Below are 16236 nucleotides of genomic sequence, written 5' to 3'. Positions count from 1 at the left end.
CCACTTCCGGTTTTCTAGTGGTTTATTGGAGATAAGAGTTTCACGAACTTTCCTTCCCCGGGCTGCCTTTGAACCATGATCCTCAGATCTCAGCCTCCTGAGTAGCTAGGATTCCAAGTGTAAGCCACCAGTGCCCAGCTTTTTTTCCCTCCTTCCCTGTCTTCCTTCCCTCCCTCCCTTCCTTTCTTCCTTCTTTCCTTGTCCTGGGGCTTGAACTCAGGGATTGAGCACTCTCCCTGGGCCTCTCTGTGCTCAAGGCTAGAGCTCTACCACTAGAGCCACAGCACCATTTCTGTTCATGTGGTACTAAGGAATTGAACCCAGGCTTCATGCGTGCTAGGCAAGCACTCTACCACTGAGCCACCTTCCCAGCCCTCCCCTCTCTTTTTATTTCCTCTTCCCTCCTCCCCTTTCCTCTTGTCTCAACTCTCCTCTCCTCTCTTTTCTTCTCCTTTCCCCTTCCCTTCCCTCTCCTCTTCCCTCTTCCCTTCCTCTCTCCCCCCCCTCTGCATCTTTAGAGTTCCTGTCCACCTAACAAAGCCCACAATTTCCCATTCCCCAAAGGGGTCCTGGGGTGTGTCCACAGCCCCAGCTAGCGGCTGACCTTGAAGAACTTGTCGATTTTGCTAAGGTTGATTCTCTTCTTGGCATCCAGCTTGTAAATGTTGCTGACGTTCCCATCCATCAGATAGAGGCCGAAGCCCATCACCTAGGGCGGGGAGGGCGGAGAGCAGACACCATCATTGCCAGGGGTACGGGCTCTGGACAGCAGCCCCATGATGTGTGGGCATCCGACCCCCGAGACAACACATTCTGTGCCTCCTCGAGTAAGGACAGGAAATACCAGGCTCATCTGAACTGCAAGTTTAGCAGATGACTATGGTGGCTGTCGTGGCTACTTCCTGAGCCCTAAATGGGCCAGCGACTTTAAAACAAGTATCGCTGTCCACTGCTTCAGTGTCTACTCTCAGCACCATACTCTTGTGAGTCAGATTCAAGGCAAGAGTCTCATTCTACAGATGAGGAAGCCTAGACACAGAGGAGTTACACAGCTTGGCCCAGTCACACAGCTGAGTCTCAGAGATAAACGGTCACTCCCCAAACAGACCTAACTCAGGATCTGTGTGCTAACGGTGCCCATCTAGGTTCTTGAGACGTAGGCCCAAAGATGTCTGAAAAGTGTGTGTGTGTGGGGGGGGGCGATTCTTAATATTTCAGCCCCTGTAATTATCCACTGAAAGCTAACCCACTTTGTTCTGTTGAATGTAGAGCTCAAGTGTGGAGGGTGTGGCTCGCTGTGGGAACGTCACGTCTCCACGTGCCTCCGTATCAGGGGACACCGGAGGGGGGCGGACAGGAAGACTGTAAAGATCACTTCCTGTTTGGCCTGGGAGCATCCTTACAGGACCAGCACCGGGTCCTTTGGTTTAGGCTTGGCGCCCCCTGGTGGCATTGCAACTCAACTACCACGAGCTGTAGAGGTGAAGGAATGAAGGTTGGGAAGGGTTAGAGGGCAGAAGGAAGAGGGTGAGGGAGGAGGGGGGGGGGTGGGTAGGGCGCACACAGGCGGCGGTGTGTGGCAGGGACCTCCCACCTTAAGCAGCATGTGCTTCTCGCTGGGCGTCAGGTACATCTTGTTCTCGTAGTAATCCACGCAGATGTTCACGATGTCGGCCAGCAGCTCCTCGTACCCTGGGATCACCTCCAGTTGCTGGTGGAGACACTGAACAACAGCGCCACCTTCCGGTTAGACAGAGCCTGCATCCTCCAGCAGCCACCCAAGTCTGTGGCTGTGTCCGTGTGTGTACAACACACACACACACACACACACACACACACACACACACACACACACACAGCTGTGTCCCCAGGGAAGGGGAGCCTGCAAGCCAGCCTGTACCACCTGCCCCCTCCCCCCCGCACGGGCCTCTGCACACTCATCCCTGGTTGCAACGGAGGGCGTAGGAGGCAGCCTAGTGCTACAGCACTCGGTCTGCTTGGAGAATGCAGACGTTCTGCAGGGAGGAGAGGCAGCCCGGGGTCCCCGTTCCTGCCACACACACCCCCCTAGGACTAAAGCACCCTCAGGCTCCTGTGGGGCAGGGATCTGGACACAAAGAGCCCCAGAATTGGCGGGACGCCACCCCCTGTTGGGCTGGGGGAATTGCAGGTAGACTTGCTGGCGCCTGCTCTAGTTGAAGTGACACAAGGTGGACCCAGCCTGGCTGGGGGAAACGGGACAGGGCCGGCCGTGCGGGTGTGGCCTGGAAAAGGGGGTGACGGATCATGCCCCGGTTTCCTAAACATGTAGGGCTCAAATGCTAAGGCCATGTGGCCCAGCCTGGCACATATAAGGCGGATTCTCAAGCCAACAGAGATGGGGGGAAACTGAGGCCCAGACTTTGCCTGAGGTATCAGGTGTCCTGCACTCAAACTCTACAGGGTCTGAGCGGGGCGCAAGAGGTCTCTTCTGGAGGACCTAGGCCAAGAGGGAGGGAGGGAGGGAGGGAGGGAGGGAGGCTGCAGCTCTCCTGTCTCTCTGATGGGCAGAGGAGATGACGGAGGCGGTCGGCTCGCGCTGCGGTGTGTGGCAGGGGCTCAGGCCCGGCCGGCTCCCTCACCTGTGTGATCCGGTTGTGGTTGGCCAGGAACATGGAGAGGTTCTGTGATTCCTGGATGGACTGGGGGTCGGCCATCTTCCTGAGGAACTGGGCTGCCCTGAAATGCACACGGGGCGGGTTGGGGGGGGGGGGGGGACTCAGAGGCCAGCACCGAGGCTCCATCAGACTGAGCCACGCTGGGCTTCGGTCCGAACCCGGCCTGGGTGACCCTTCCCGAGGCTGTGCGTGAGGGCCGTCAGGGTCCCTCAGCGCAAGGGGCACGCCCTGATGCCCTGGGGGCTGTTCCCGGGGTTGTTCACCCCCTCGGGACAGGCGCCTGAAACGCAATCAGCAATGCGAGGAAAGTTCTGGAAGCTCAGAATGTCCTAGCAGGACCCACAGATGCTCTTGTAGGGAAGGAGGTACCCAACCTCTGGGAGGGGGAGGTGGGGAGGGGCTGACCTCTGTCAGGGGGAGATGTGGAGGGGCTGACTTCTGGCAGGGGGAGGGGCTGACCTCTGGCAGGGGAGGGGCTGACCTCTGGCAGGGGGAGGTGGGGAGGGGCTGACCTCTGGCAGGGGGTGGTGGGGGAGGGGCTGACCTCTGGCAGGGGGAAGGGCTGACCTCTGGCAGGGGGGTAGTGGGGAGGGGCTGATGTCTGGCAGGGGGAGGTGGGGAGGGCTGACCTCTGGCAGGGGGTGGTGGGGAGGGGCTGACCTCTGTCAGGGGAGGGGCTGACCTCTGATGGGGGGAGGTGGGAAGGGGCTGACCTCTGGAGGGGGAGGGGCTGACCTCTGGTGGGGGGTAGGTGGGAAGGGGCTGACCTCTGGTGGGAGGAGGTGGGGAGGGACTGACCTCTGGTGGGGGAGAGGCTGACCTCTGGCAGGGGGTGGTGGGGAGGGGCTGACCTCTGGCGGGGGAGGGGCTGATCTCTGGCAGGGAGAGGTGGGGAGGGGCTGATCTCTGGCAGGGGGAGTGGGGAGGGGCTGACCTCTGACGGGGGAGGGGCTGATCTCTGGCAGGGGGAGGTGGGGAGGGGGCTGACCTCTGGCAGGGGGAAGGGCTGATCTCTGGCAGGGGGAGGTGGGGAGGGCTGACCTCTGGCAGGGAGAGGTGGGGAGGGCTGATCTCTGGCAGGGGGAGGTGGGGAGGGCTGACCTCTGGCAGGGGGGTGGTGGGGAGGGGCTGACCTCTGATGGGGGAGGGGCTGATCTCTGGCAGGGGGTAGTGGGGAGGGTCTGACCTCTGGCAGGGGGTGGTGGGGAGGGGCTGATCTCTGGCAGGGGGAGGTGGGGAGGGCTGACCTCTGGCAGGGGGTGGTGGGGAGGGTCTGACCTCTGGCAGGGGGTGGTGGGGAGGGGCTGACCTCTGGCAGGGGGTGGTGGGGAGGGGCTGACCTCTGGCAGGGGGAAGGGCTGATCTCTGGCAGGGGGAGGTGGGGAGGGCTGACCTCTGGCAGGGGGTGGTGGGGAGGGCTGATCTCTGGCAGGGGGGTGGTGGGGAGGATCTGACCTCTGGCAGGGGTAGGTGGGGAGGGCTGATCTCTGGCAGGGGGTGGTGGGGAGGGCTGACCACTGGCAGGGGGTAGTAGGGAGGGCTGACCTCTGGCAGGGGGAAGGGCTGATCTCTGGCAGGGGGTAGTGGGGAGGGGCTGACCTCTGGCAGGGGTAGGTGGGGAGGGCTGATCTCTGGCAGGGGGTGGTGGGGAGGGCTGACCTCTGGCAGGGGGTGGTGGGGAGGGCTGACCACTGGCAGGGGGAAGGGCTGATCTCTGGCAGGGGGAGGTGGGGAGGGCTGACCTCTGGCAGGGAGAGGTGGGGAGGGCTGACCTCTGGCAGGGGGAGGTGGGGAGGGGCTGACCTCTGGCGGGGGAGGGGCTGACCTCTGGCAGGGGTAGGGGGAAGGGCTGACCTCTGGCAGGGGGTAGTGGGGAGGGGCTGACCTCTGGCAGGGGGAAGGGCTGATCTCTGGCAGGGGGAGGTGGGGAGGGCTGACCTCTGGCAGGGGGAAGTGGGGAGGGCTGATCTCTGGCAGGGGGAAGTGGGGAGGGCTGACCTCTGGCAGGGGGTAGTGGGGAGGGGCTGACCTCTTGTAGGCCGAGTGGTCGTTCTTGACGCTGCACTTCATGTTCTTGAGCTCGTCCAGGACGGCGAACATGTTGATGAACTTGCCCAGGGTCAGGAGGTAGGCCTCGGACACGAAGTCCTTCCTGCGCTCGGCGTGGCACAGCCGCTTCACCTCGCTGCAGAACCGCTCGATGGCCTTGCGCTGCGGGGGGAGGGCGGCGCGTGAGGGGGGAGGGACCTGGGGAGGCAGAGCTGCCGGGGGGGGAGGGGGGTCTGGGGGGGCGCGGGGCGCCTGCAGGGTAACCCCCGCCAGTTCACCCATGCACCGCTCATCACACACCGGCTAAGAGGCCCTGTGCGTGTTCTCGGTCCTCTCTCCAGCACCCAGGACCGGGCTGGGCTGGGGACAGAGAGGAAGAGGGGTTCCCGTTGACACTGGGCTGGAGCAGCGAACCCACCACCTGGCCTTCGGAACGAGCGCTCTGATGAGAGCAGGCAGGAAGGCACGCGCTCCCGGCCCCCGAGGGCCAGGCCTGCGCGGGGGACACAGGCCTCCCCCAAACGGCTGGCTGCACCCAGGTCCGGCCCCAGGGGTGGCCACGCAGCGCTCGGCCCGCGTACCTGAAAGTACATGAACTTCATGAGCTTCGTGACCTCGGGCTCCAGCACCTCCACCGTCTTCTCGTAAATCTCCACGCGGTTGGGCTGCTCGTTGCATTTCACCTGAGGGCCGGCAGGGGGCACGCGTGAGCCCGGCGTCCTAGGAGCCGGGCTCACACCTGAACCTGGGTGCTGTTTCACGGGTACCTCTCTCTGGGTGCTGACTGCAGACCAACTATCCTTCCTTCCTTCTTTTCTATCTTCCTTCCTTCTTTTTCCTTCTCTCCTTCCCTCTTACCGTTCTCTCTTTTCCTCCTCCCTCTCTCTCTCCCTTCTTCCTCTCTATCCCTGAGAAAGAGTCTCTCTGTGCATCCCAGGATGTCCTAGATGCTTGTGCCTCAATTCTTGAGTGCTGGGATTACAGACCTATGCTCCAGGACTAATCTTGATGGTAGTTTAGAAATTCTCCAAATGGCTGCAAGTGCTAAGTATCTATCGCTGGATGATGCCACGGACAATCATGTGATCCCACAGAACGAGACCGATCTTTGTGAATTGCCATGAAAAGATGGCAGCCATCCAACCATCAACGAAGGGGCAAAAAAAAAAAAAAAAATTAAAAAGTCATAGAACAGGGCTGGGAAGGTGGCTCAGTGGTAGAGTGCTTGCCCAGCAGGCATGAAGCCTTGAGTTTGAATCCTCCGTACCACATACACAGAAAACGCTGGAAGTGGTGCTGTGGCTCAAGTGGTAAAGCGTTAGACCTGAGCAAAAAGAAGCTTAGAGACAGTGCCCAGGCCTGATTTTAAGCCCCAGGACTGGCCAAGAACAACAACAACAAAACATTTAGTAAGTAAATTGCGCTTGGGATGGAACCGCGGGCTTCTACTCTTGTTGCTAAGACCACACCCACCCACCTGGACCTCATCTGAGTAGAGCCAAACCCAATCCTCTGTGCATGTGTTCCCAGAAAACAGAGGCTTAGAAAACCCAACAGGATGCAAAACAAACTTAATGGAAGTTATCCCTCAGGACCAGGATTAGTCAGTTTCTGCTGATTCTCTACACCTGTACTTTGTTGTTTCTGTAATAACAAGACCCATTAAGTCTACCTCGATATCAGTGATGGTAATAAAAAAAAAATGTGTCATGTTTCCACATGAAGAAAAGTCCCTAACTTAAAAAAAAAAGAAGGGGGTAGAGGGCAAGTGACAGAATGACAGAAAAGAAAGAAACAATGTGCTTCTGCAGATGGTAACAATTCACAAGATGATATTCCCAGAGGTGGAAAGGCGGATGGGGGTGGGGGGGGGTGTGCAGCCTGGCTCTGGAGGGCAGAGATCTTGTTCTTTGTGTCCTTTTGAGATGGTGTGGCCCCAGGTCGGCCGGTGCATCCAGATATGGAAATAAAAGGCTGTGCACACCATGGACTGCACAGACGCTCAACTTCCTGGGCCTGGGCTTTATCGTCACGTCTCTAGAAGCGCCATTTTCCTTGGCAAGTGGAGGACCAGCTGTGGTTTGGGGTGGGCTGGGGGAGGCAGGGCAGGGCGGGGCGGGGCAGGGCGGTCTCACCTGCGGGATGGCCCTCGAGCAGCTGCGCCAGGTGTAGAGCATGACCGCGTACTCGTGTCCTTCCTCCAGCATTTCATTCTGCAACAGCAAAATCACCTCAGCCCCAGACCCCCTGCGGGGGGGAGGGAGTCCCCCAAGACCATGCTGCTCCCTGGCAGCCTTCCCTGGAGGCCGGATACAAAATGTGGGATTCCCTCTCTGGGAATCAGAGTCTGCATCTCAACAAAATCCCCAGGTGGCCTCGGGGCTCCTCCACAGCTAGGGGGCCACCGTGGGGAGAAAGAGGTGGAGTTCTGCTTCCGGGAGCAGAACCCAGTCCCGGATACACAGAAGGAGCCAGAAATGAAGCGCGGAGCGACACCTCACACAGAGTACACCACAGTCATCAAGGACAGAGGACGATCAACATGTCTGATCCCGTGGATTGGAAAACAAGAGGTTGGTGGGAGAAGCGTCAGAGCTGTGGATGGTAAGCTCTCTGTGGGGCAGGAAACGCATCAGGGAGGGGTAATACCTATGCACACGCACATATGCGCATATATTTATCATATCTATACACATACACCACAGTTGCATCATGGTAGTTTTCTAATATACAGTGTGAAGTACAACAGAGTACACTAATGTAATAACCATAATGTTCACGCTTTATTTCCCTTACAATGATGGTAACAGCAGCTAAGTTTTATTCTAATCCTCGGTATCAGGTGAAGATCTGGAGACGTTCATGCGTCTGCAGCGCTGAGGACGGAGCCCGGGGTCTCACACACGCCAGGGCGAGGCCCCGCCGCCGAGCTGCGCCCCCCGGCCCACTGAGGAGGCTGGCTTTCCGTTTCTTCTTTGGCAGTCCTGGGGTTTGAACTCAAGACCTTGCACTTACTAGACAGGCGCTCGACCGCCAGAGCCACATGCCCGGCCGCGTGCACACGCTGAATGAATCCCTAGTTCACGAGCGAATGGCTTCACCAGAGGATGATTAACAACAGAATTATTCCCTCCCTCCCCCTCCAAAAAAAATGAGTAGAGCAGAGGATAACACAAACCACAGCATGAAAATGAACCCGAAGAACACAGTCCCGACCATCCCCTGACTTGACAGGGCGGTGAGGAAAGAACTCGGGGCTCAAGGGAACAGATTTCTGGGGTCCAACCCCCGCTTCACCCTTCACTAGGCCTCTAGCCTACATGAAATCACTCAGTCACCAAATAAAGCGATGATGTTGAGGATTGAGAACTGGACACACACACACACACAGCAGTAACACACACATGAACCATTCAGTCCCCATTTGACGCAGCAATTCTATTCCTGATGTTTCCCCTGAGAGGAACTTGTGTGGGCTCAGGATTTGAGGGTAACACGAATGTCACAGTTGTGTTATTCCTGACAGCTTCCAGATAGAAATGATCCAGTCTCCATCACATAAAGAACGGACAAAGCACGGCACAGCCATGGCATGGAATATTACTTATCTGGAAAAATGAACAAGGCGCTGACACAGGAGGCCGCATACACGCTGAAAACCTTATTCTAGCTGGGCACTGGTGGCTCACGTCTGTCATCTGAGGACTACTCAGGAGGCAGAGATCTGAGGATTGTGATTCAAAGCCAGCCCAGGCAGGAAAGTCCACGAGGTTCTTATCTCCAAAGAACCACAAAAAAGCCAGAACTGGAACTGTGGTTCAAATGGTAGAGCATTAGCCTTGAGTACAAAAACTCAGGGACAGTGCCCAGGCCCCAAGTTCAAGCCCCAGGACCAACAAACAAACAAAGGAACAAAAACCTTACTGTACGTCCAAGAAATCAACCCAAGGGCCATGTATTATAGGAGAGTTTTCAATGAAAGTCCACAAGAGACAAATCCACAGAGACAGAAGGTACACTAGCGTTAGCTAAGAGGTGAAGGAAAGAATTGGGGTGAGGCAGTGACTGCTAACAGGTCTGGGAGATCATTATAGGGTGCTCAACAATCAGATGGTATAACACTGCAAATGTACTTTAAAAAAAATTTCATTGAGGAGCCGGGCGCTGGTGGCTCACGCCTGTAATCCTAGCTACTCAGGAGGCTGAGATCTGAGGATCGCGGTTCAAAGCCAGCCCGGGCAGGAGAGACTGTGAGATTCCTATCTCCAATAAACCACCAGAAAACTGGAAGTGGTGTTGTAGCTCAAGTGGTAGAGCGCTCACCTTGAGCTAAAGAGCTGAGCCCAGGCCCAGAGTTCAAGCCCCATGACCGACAAAAAAAAAATTTTCATTGAGGGACTGGAGGCGTGGCTCAGTTGGTAGAGTGCCTGCCAAAGAGTAAAAGTGTCAGGTATCCAGTTTGAGCTCTGGTCTCAGCTTTAAAACATAGAACAACCCATTGATTTGTATGTTTTAAATTCTTTTATGTTATGGGAAGCCAGCTTTCAAAAATGCAATGATAAAAGAGAATGCTACTAGGTCGTCTCTCTTCGCAAATAGTTGCATCTCAACAATAATAACAACAACAACAACAAAAAGAAAACGACCTCTTCATTGACTTAACTTGCACTCTGCCTCTGCGGTGCATAATATCATTGTTAGGAGGTGATCGTGATGCAGCTTAGAGCCTCATTACTTGTTAGCGCTCCAGCCAGCAGCAAATGTCGTTGACAGTTTCTCAAGAAAAAGCCTTCAGTCTTCCCTATTTCCATTACCTATTGTCCTTGAGATTGGAAAGACACTGTCATCGCTGTCGAAGGCCGGCCAGGAGAGGATGCAACGGTAAAGTGCAAAACCAAACAACGGCTCCCAGCAGGTGAGATTGGGGTGAGTGGATTCACTGGGTATTGGTGGTGGCGGGTGGCCCCATTGCTGTGGGCCGGGATGTGGGCTGTGCCCCGGGGACGTGTCAGCTGACCTCTGTGGGGTTATTGTATAATTACCCTGGAATCCTGAGGGCGGGACCATGTGGTGTGGAACAAGTCCAGAGTGGAGCCCAGAGAGACTCAAGCTCTGCTCCTGACTCTTCTGGAAATGGTCCTGGAACCAATTACTAGAGGAGGTGAACAGCTTCTAGAAGCTGGAAAGAGCAAGAGGATGGATTCTCACCTAAATCCTCTGGGGAGAATTCAGCCCTGCCAGACGCTGCTGGCTCACAACTATAATCCTGGCTATTCAGGAGGCTGAGGAGCTGAGGATCACGGTTCAAGGCCAGCCTGGGGCAGGGGAAACCTGTGAGACTCTTATCTCCAGTGAACCACCTGAAAGCTAGAAGTGGTGCTGTGGCTCAAGTGGCCGAGGGCTAGCTTTGAGGGCAGTAGCACAGGAACAGCGCCCAGGTCCTGAGTTCAAGGTCCTGAGTTCAAGCCCTAGGACCAAACTCCAGGTAGAACTTCCGGCCAACAAAATGGCGGGAAGGTAATGGTTCCCATTCAGTCACCTGGCCTACAGTATTTTGTTACTGCAGCTGTAGATGACTAATACACACTCTGCATCCCGACCCTCATTTAATTTCCCAGAAATATCACAATTTACCTAGGGATACCTCACAGCCCAAATTCAGGGAGTTCCTGAAAATTCTGTGACATGTACCTCATTTCCTCTGCCTCCTCCCCCAAACCCTCCCCACCCCCACCCCACCCCGCATCTCATCTCTGATGGGTCCAATTCAAGTGGAGTAGAAAGAGTTCAGGACCAGGAGTCGATCCTGGGGTTCAGGTCCCAGCCCAGGATTCTGATTCATCATTGTGGAAGCATGACCAACTTGCTTATTAACTTCTCCAGCCTTAATTTTCTCATCCCCCAAATGGGCATAATAATCCCTTTGCAAGGCCCAGACTATAATGAGATTCCGGCGCTATCACGCAGAGAGCTGGCCCACATCATTTCAAAGGGCCACGCGCACACAAGCTGTCATTATCCTCCCACGGGGCCCACCAGAGAGCCACCTCTGTCCTCGCGCTTCCCACACGCACCCACCCCACCCCCACCCCGGAACCAGAGTTTAACCATGACAGTCACTCTTGGCGTATTTTTGTCAGTCTTGAGCTTAAGTTGGTCTGTTGTGCAGCCCTGAGTGAATTTAACATGTGTATGTGTGTGTGCGCGCGCATGTGTGCACCAGACCTGGGGCTTGAACGCACGGCCTGGGAACTGTCCTTGAACTGCTTTTTGCCCAAGGCTAGTGTTCTACCACTCTGAGCCACAGCTGCACTTGCAGCTCGTGTGTGTGTGTGTGTGTGTGTGTGTGTGTGTGTGTGTGTGTGTGTGTGTGTGTGTGTGTGTGTGTGTGTGTGTGTGTTCTCTTTTGGTGCTGGGGATTGAACCCAGGACGCTGCACTTGCTAGGTAAGTTCTTTGCCACTGAACTACCTCCCAGCCCCCCAGCTTTTTTTTTTAATGATTTATTAGAGATAAGAGTCTCACAGATCTTCCTGCCCAGGGCTGGCTTCGAACCACGATCCTCAGATTTCAACCTCCTGAGTAGCTGGGATTACAGGCGTGAGCCATGGGTGTCCGGCATGTTTCTTTAACTTTTAAGGACTCCACGTTTCCCCATCGGTACAGTGAGTATTAAAGGGCCTGTGCACAGATTCAATGAGACACTGAGCCTAGATATTATTTGCCCAGCAGAAGGACTTAGAGAACGGCTAGTATCTGTTCCCTACCGTGATTCACTGGGGACCAGGCCTGGCTCTCAAGCCAACCTTGGCTGTGTGTGCGGGGAGAGGCACGCAGTGCTGAGTGCGCAATAGAGCTAAGCAAGCCGCAGTGAGGAGGGACATGGAGCCACGGGCCCAGCCACGGAGCAGGCAATGGAGCATTCCTCACATCTGGGGCCGTTTGAGAATAAATCCATGAGAACCCCACTGGGACGGGGGATGGGCTCCCCCTCTTTTAGTGTCAAAAGCCGAAGGACAAAAACAACCACTGCCCAGGGCCCCGGTGGCTCAGTCATCCTAGCTACTCAGGAGGCTGAGATCTGAGGATCGTGGTTCAGAGCCAGCCTGGGCAGGAAAGCCTGCGATAATCTAATCTCCACTTAACCACCAGAAAGCCGGAAGTGGCGCCGTGACTGAAAGTGTAGAGGCTAGCCTTTGAGCAAAAGAGCTCGAGACCCACCACTGACAAAAATAAAATACAATCGAATACAACCACTGGTTCCACTCGCGAATCATTCCTGCCACCAACTTCCTCACCTCGGGAACTGGGCTATTCCCAAGGCAAGGCCGCTGTGCATCTTGCATGAGGAACCCTTTGGGTTTTTGTCAAGACAGAAAATTCCACACATCTGATCATCTACAAAAAGTCTCTAAGACAAGGAAGGATCTGCTCACACGTGGAGCCCCGCCAAACCCAGGAGCTCCGGCAGGAAGTGGTGGGGGTTAAGATGGACTCACGGTGGACAGGACTGCGGTGCTGGAAGCTGAGGGCTGCAGTGTAACCAGGGGCCAGGGCCGGCCTGGCCGAGGCAGGACATCGGGGTAGCTGAGCCCCACCCCTCGCGCGGGAAGCTGCCCCAGCCCCGTCCCTCTGGCCGGGTTCACATCTGTGGGTCACAGAGACTTACCATGCTCGAGTGGACTGTCGCCTGCTCGATGTACCTGGCGATGCCGGTGACAAATGCATTTCTGTCCTCGAAGTTGGTGTCAAAGTTCGCCTGCGGAATCGAGGTGCAGAGCGCTCAAGAGGGAACTCACTGCCAACAAATGCGACCGCTCCGGGTGGAAATCTACTGCCCAGTGACCTCTCATCTTTCCCCTCTCTCCAAACAACAACAGCAACAAAACCCATGTATGACCCTCTCAATCCCAGTGGGCAAGGGCCGAGCCCCACAAGGAAAAGCTCCGATTCCCAGTTGCCTGGCTTTTCAAATGTGATGCTCGACTGCCCAGGAGGCCTAGGGGAGGAGGATGGCGGTCTGAGGCCAGCCAGAAAACAAGTGTGAGGCCTTATGTGAAAAATAACGAAAGCGAAACAGGGCTGGAGGTGTGGCTCAAGGGACAGAGGATCTGCCTAGCGAGTGCTAGGGCCCGAGCTCAAAGCTCAGGACTGCCCCACCCTCCAAGGAGGTATGAGTGTATATGTGTGTGTGTGTGTGTGTGTTAGAGAGAGGGGGTGGTGGTGGTAATAGTTCTTCACTATACTTTTCCGTGTTGCGTGTAATAAGCCGTATTTACAGAATGCAAAAATTCAACCCGGCTCTCGAGATAGGAACAAATCAAATTTATAAGCGAAGCCTTCAAGCGTGAGCCTAATACAGCTAACCACTGAGCCAGACCGAGTGCTGGTGTTGAGGGCATTGACCTAGCCGAGGGCTACTAGCAAAGGGATCCAGAGAGCTAAAACAACCTCTCAAATGAACGTGTTCAGCACCGCCGGGGTAACCTGGCCTGGGCAGAGCAGGGGTGGAGCAGGGCTGCCGAGCTGCAGGGGTGAGGGATCTCCCCACCACACCCAGACCCCACACAGCTGTGTGCAGTCCCGTCCTAGCTCATGACAGGATCTGCTCAGTGACCGCAGACCAACAAGCTCGGGAGGGGGGTGGGGGTGGGGAAGGGGAGTGCCCATCCCCAGTCTAGTCTAGGCCTGTGCTGACCTCTCTGCCTTCAAGCCAAACCCTGGGGCAGGAATCCCCAGAGTCCTGGGCTCCCAGCATGCTCCACGGTCTGCCCTACCTGGTACATGATGGAGGAGGGCGGGGGCTCGATGCATGGCTGCTGGTCGGGCAGGGGCAGCTCCTCCAGCAGATCCACGTTGGACAGGGCATCTTCCAGGGTCACGTGGGTCGTCATGACTGCAGTCTTGGCGTTCCGCACTGAGGGGAGGGACAAGAGAGGACGTGGCAGGGTGCAGGGGCTCTGAGGGGCTTCGTTCAGCTCTTCTGCAGGGCAGAGGGGAGGCGGGTGCACCCGGGCTCCCCGCCCACCCCTCTCCCTTCGTCCCTTCTGCAGCGTCCCAAGCTCACGTTTCTTCCGGGCAACAAGACCAAGAAATTTTTTGGTGACCCACACCCTCCCCTGGGAGCAGAGGTCAGCCTCAGTGAAGGGCTTCTAGAATGGGGTAGCAGCCCTCCACCTGCTCTTCTTCAGAATTCCTCAGTGACTATGCAGCACAGACCCCAAGACTGCAAACATGCCTGTGTTTGCAAACACGATCCACTGCAGGCCACAGCCCAGGGCTTGGTTTATTTTTTGTGCCACTACTGGGACCTGAACTCAAGGCCTGGGCGCTGTCCCTAACGTTTTGTGCTGAAGGCTCATGCCTAGAGCCACAATGCCATTCTAACTTCTTGGTAGTAGTTAAATTGGACATAGGAGACTCAGGGACTTTCCTGCCCAGGCTGGCTTTGAACCATGATCCTCACATCTCAAGCCTCCTGAGTAAGTAGGATTGCAGGCGTGAGCCACTGATGCCTGGCAAGAGCCTAGATTTTATGGGTAATGAGTCTGGGATTCGAAGCATTCGGCCTTATTTGGAGTGACAGACGAGCTGCTATGTTTTGCTTTAGGACCTGCCCCAAAGCAATCAACCTTCAATGGATATTTTCATGTCCTGGACTCTGGTAGAGAGCAGGGTTATCTATTCCACCCGCCCCCCAACTTTGCTAAGCAGCGAAGCTGAAAAGAATCTGAACAAGGCAGTTAACCAACTCCAGTGAGCTGCTTTTCTAAGAATTCAGCACCTAGCAAGCCAAACAGTGCTCCAATTTTTTTTTTTCAAACATATGTGAAACACCTACTAAAAAAACTCATAATGCACGATTGAGGCTACCAAAGAGCTTCCTGTGAGTTTCATCCAAAAAGTGATATCCTACACTAAGTATGGTAGCACAAGCCTGTAATCCCCAGCACCCAGGGAGCTTAAGCAGGAGGCCCACAAGTTCAAGGTTAGCCTAGGATCCATCGCAAGTTCCAGGAAGGCTGTGATAGACCGTAGGAAAAAAGAGAACAAAACTAAAGATAGAACCAAATAGAAAATGAAATTAGAAATCAATGATGCAAATTGTGGCCCCCCCCAAAAAAATAAGACAAGTCTATCCTGCTGGAAACCTATCTAGCATGCAGAGGTTGTTCGGTACTGCTGGAATTGAAACCAAAATGATAACATATATAAGAGCTAAAAGACAGAGGGCATAAGTAAATGTCTGAAGTGCATCTAGAGGAAATCACTTCACTGGGCCTGAAGTTCCATTCAAACCCCAGCGAGCAAGTAAATAAATAAACAATAAAACGCAAAGGAATACAGAATCGAGGGACTGATCACTACCAATACAGAAATAAATGTACAAAGCAAAATAAACAGTAAAGGCAAACAACAACAAACACTGGATTTTTAGAGAGGGGTTAATAATAATATGAACCCCACCTTTTAACGCCGGGGAGTCAAAAGGACACAGAGATCGCCCTTCTCCACCGGCCCTGTGCCGGCCCAAACTCCCGGCTGAGCTTCCATCAAGGCTGGAATTTCCCCTGGGAGGCAAAACAGTGTTGTGACACCCTGGGCCAGAAAGGACCAGTAACGTTCCACCTGCGTCCAGGGGCTGCAAAGAGCTCAGATGGGAGCAGCATGAGCCCCAGGTCGGGGTGGGGGTAGAAGCGGGGTGGGGGTGGGGCAGATGGAGGCCCTGCCAGGGCCTCGCATTCTCCCCATTCTCCCCATCCTGAGCCTTCAGCTACACCTGCCCATGGACGGGCGCCATGGAAACGGAGCAGCCCAGGCCAATGAGGTCTCTCCAGGCTCCAAGGTAACCCCTCCCCCTGCTCTCGGTGGAGGAGGCCAGGCGGGTCTCTGGGGGGTGATTTCAGGCCCTCTCCACACCTCTCCTTAGACCTCACCACAGCTAATGCATACCCAGCCCCTCTCCTTTACATTAAGTCCTTTTGAGGGGAGGGGAGGGGAGAGGGAGAGAGGGAGGGAGGGAGGGAGAGAAGGAGAGGGAGAGAGGGAGAGAGAGAGAGAGAGAGAGAGAGAGAGAGAGAGAGAGAGATGATTTTCTATAGGACATAATTACCGGCCACTTCCAAAGGCCCTGGTCACTCTCTTTACTCCATTAACTAATAATAAAGTGTGTAGTTCTTTAGTCCTTGCTTGGACGTTGGAGCCACGTGGCTGTGTTCCTGCCACGCAGCGCTCGCAGGCAGGCAGGACACTTAGCGCGCAGCTGCGTCTGCCGTGGGTATGTGCAAACTTTCCACCCATGGCTTACACCTCTGTTGGTGCCCAAGAATCAGAGGCAACAAACTTCTCAATAATAATAATAATAATAATAAGAAGAAGAAGAAGAAGAAGAAGAAATGGCGAAGAAGAAGAAGAAGAAGAAGAAGAAGAAGAAGAAGAAGAAGAAGAAGAAGAAGAAGAAGAAGAAGAAGAAGAAGAAGAAGAAGAAGAAGAAGAAGAAGAAGATGGCAAAGAAGCAGAAGAAATGGCAA

At 55.2% G+C, this 16236-nt stretch overlaps 1 protein-coding gene across 2 annotated transcripts in view; it reads right to left on the bottom strand.

Moving 5' to 3' along the window:
* Positions 1-583: 583 nt before the first annotated feature.
* LOC122101050 (cytoplasmic FMR1-interacting protein 2-like) overlaps positions 584-16236 on the bottom strand; it is a 35852-nt gene continuing 20199 nt past the window's right edge. Inside the window, exons 2-10 of one of the 2 annotated variants that reach the window (XM_042671408.1) lie at positions 15173-15276; positions 13483-13622; positions 12375-12464; positions 6842-6919; positions 5288-5389; positions 4687-4868; positions 2622-2718; positions 1595-1723; positions 584-709 (exon numbers count right to left, since the gene is read on the bottom strand). In XM_042671408.1, the coding sequence (XP_042527342.1) occupies positions 593-709; positions 1595-1723; positions 2622-2718; positions 4687-4868; positions 5288-5389; positions 6842-6919; positions 12375-12464; positions 13483-13599 (912 nt within the window). In that variant the 5' untranslated portion in view covers positions 13600-13622; positions 15173-15276 and the 3' untranslated portion in view covers positions 584-592. The remainder of the gene's footprint in view (positions 710-1594; positions 1724-2621; positions 2719-4686; positions 4869-5287; positions 5390-6841; positions 6920-12374; positions 12465-13482; positions 13623-15172; positions 15277-16236) is intronic. The other variant, XM_042671407.1, reaches the window with a different exon arrangement.

Source organism: Dipodomys spectabilis, unplaced genomic scaffold, assembly GCF_019054845.1.
Source record: "Dipodomys spectabilis isolate Male_0828 unplaced genomic scaffold, ASM1905484v1 ptg000621l, whole genome shotgun sequence".
NCBI lineage: Eukaryota > Metazoa > Chordata > Mammalia > Rodentia > Heteromyidae > Dipodomys > Dipodomys spectabilis.
Note: the sequence above shows the minus strand (reverse complement) of the source record. Positions and strands in the feature narration are given on the sequence as shown.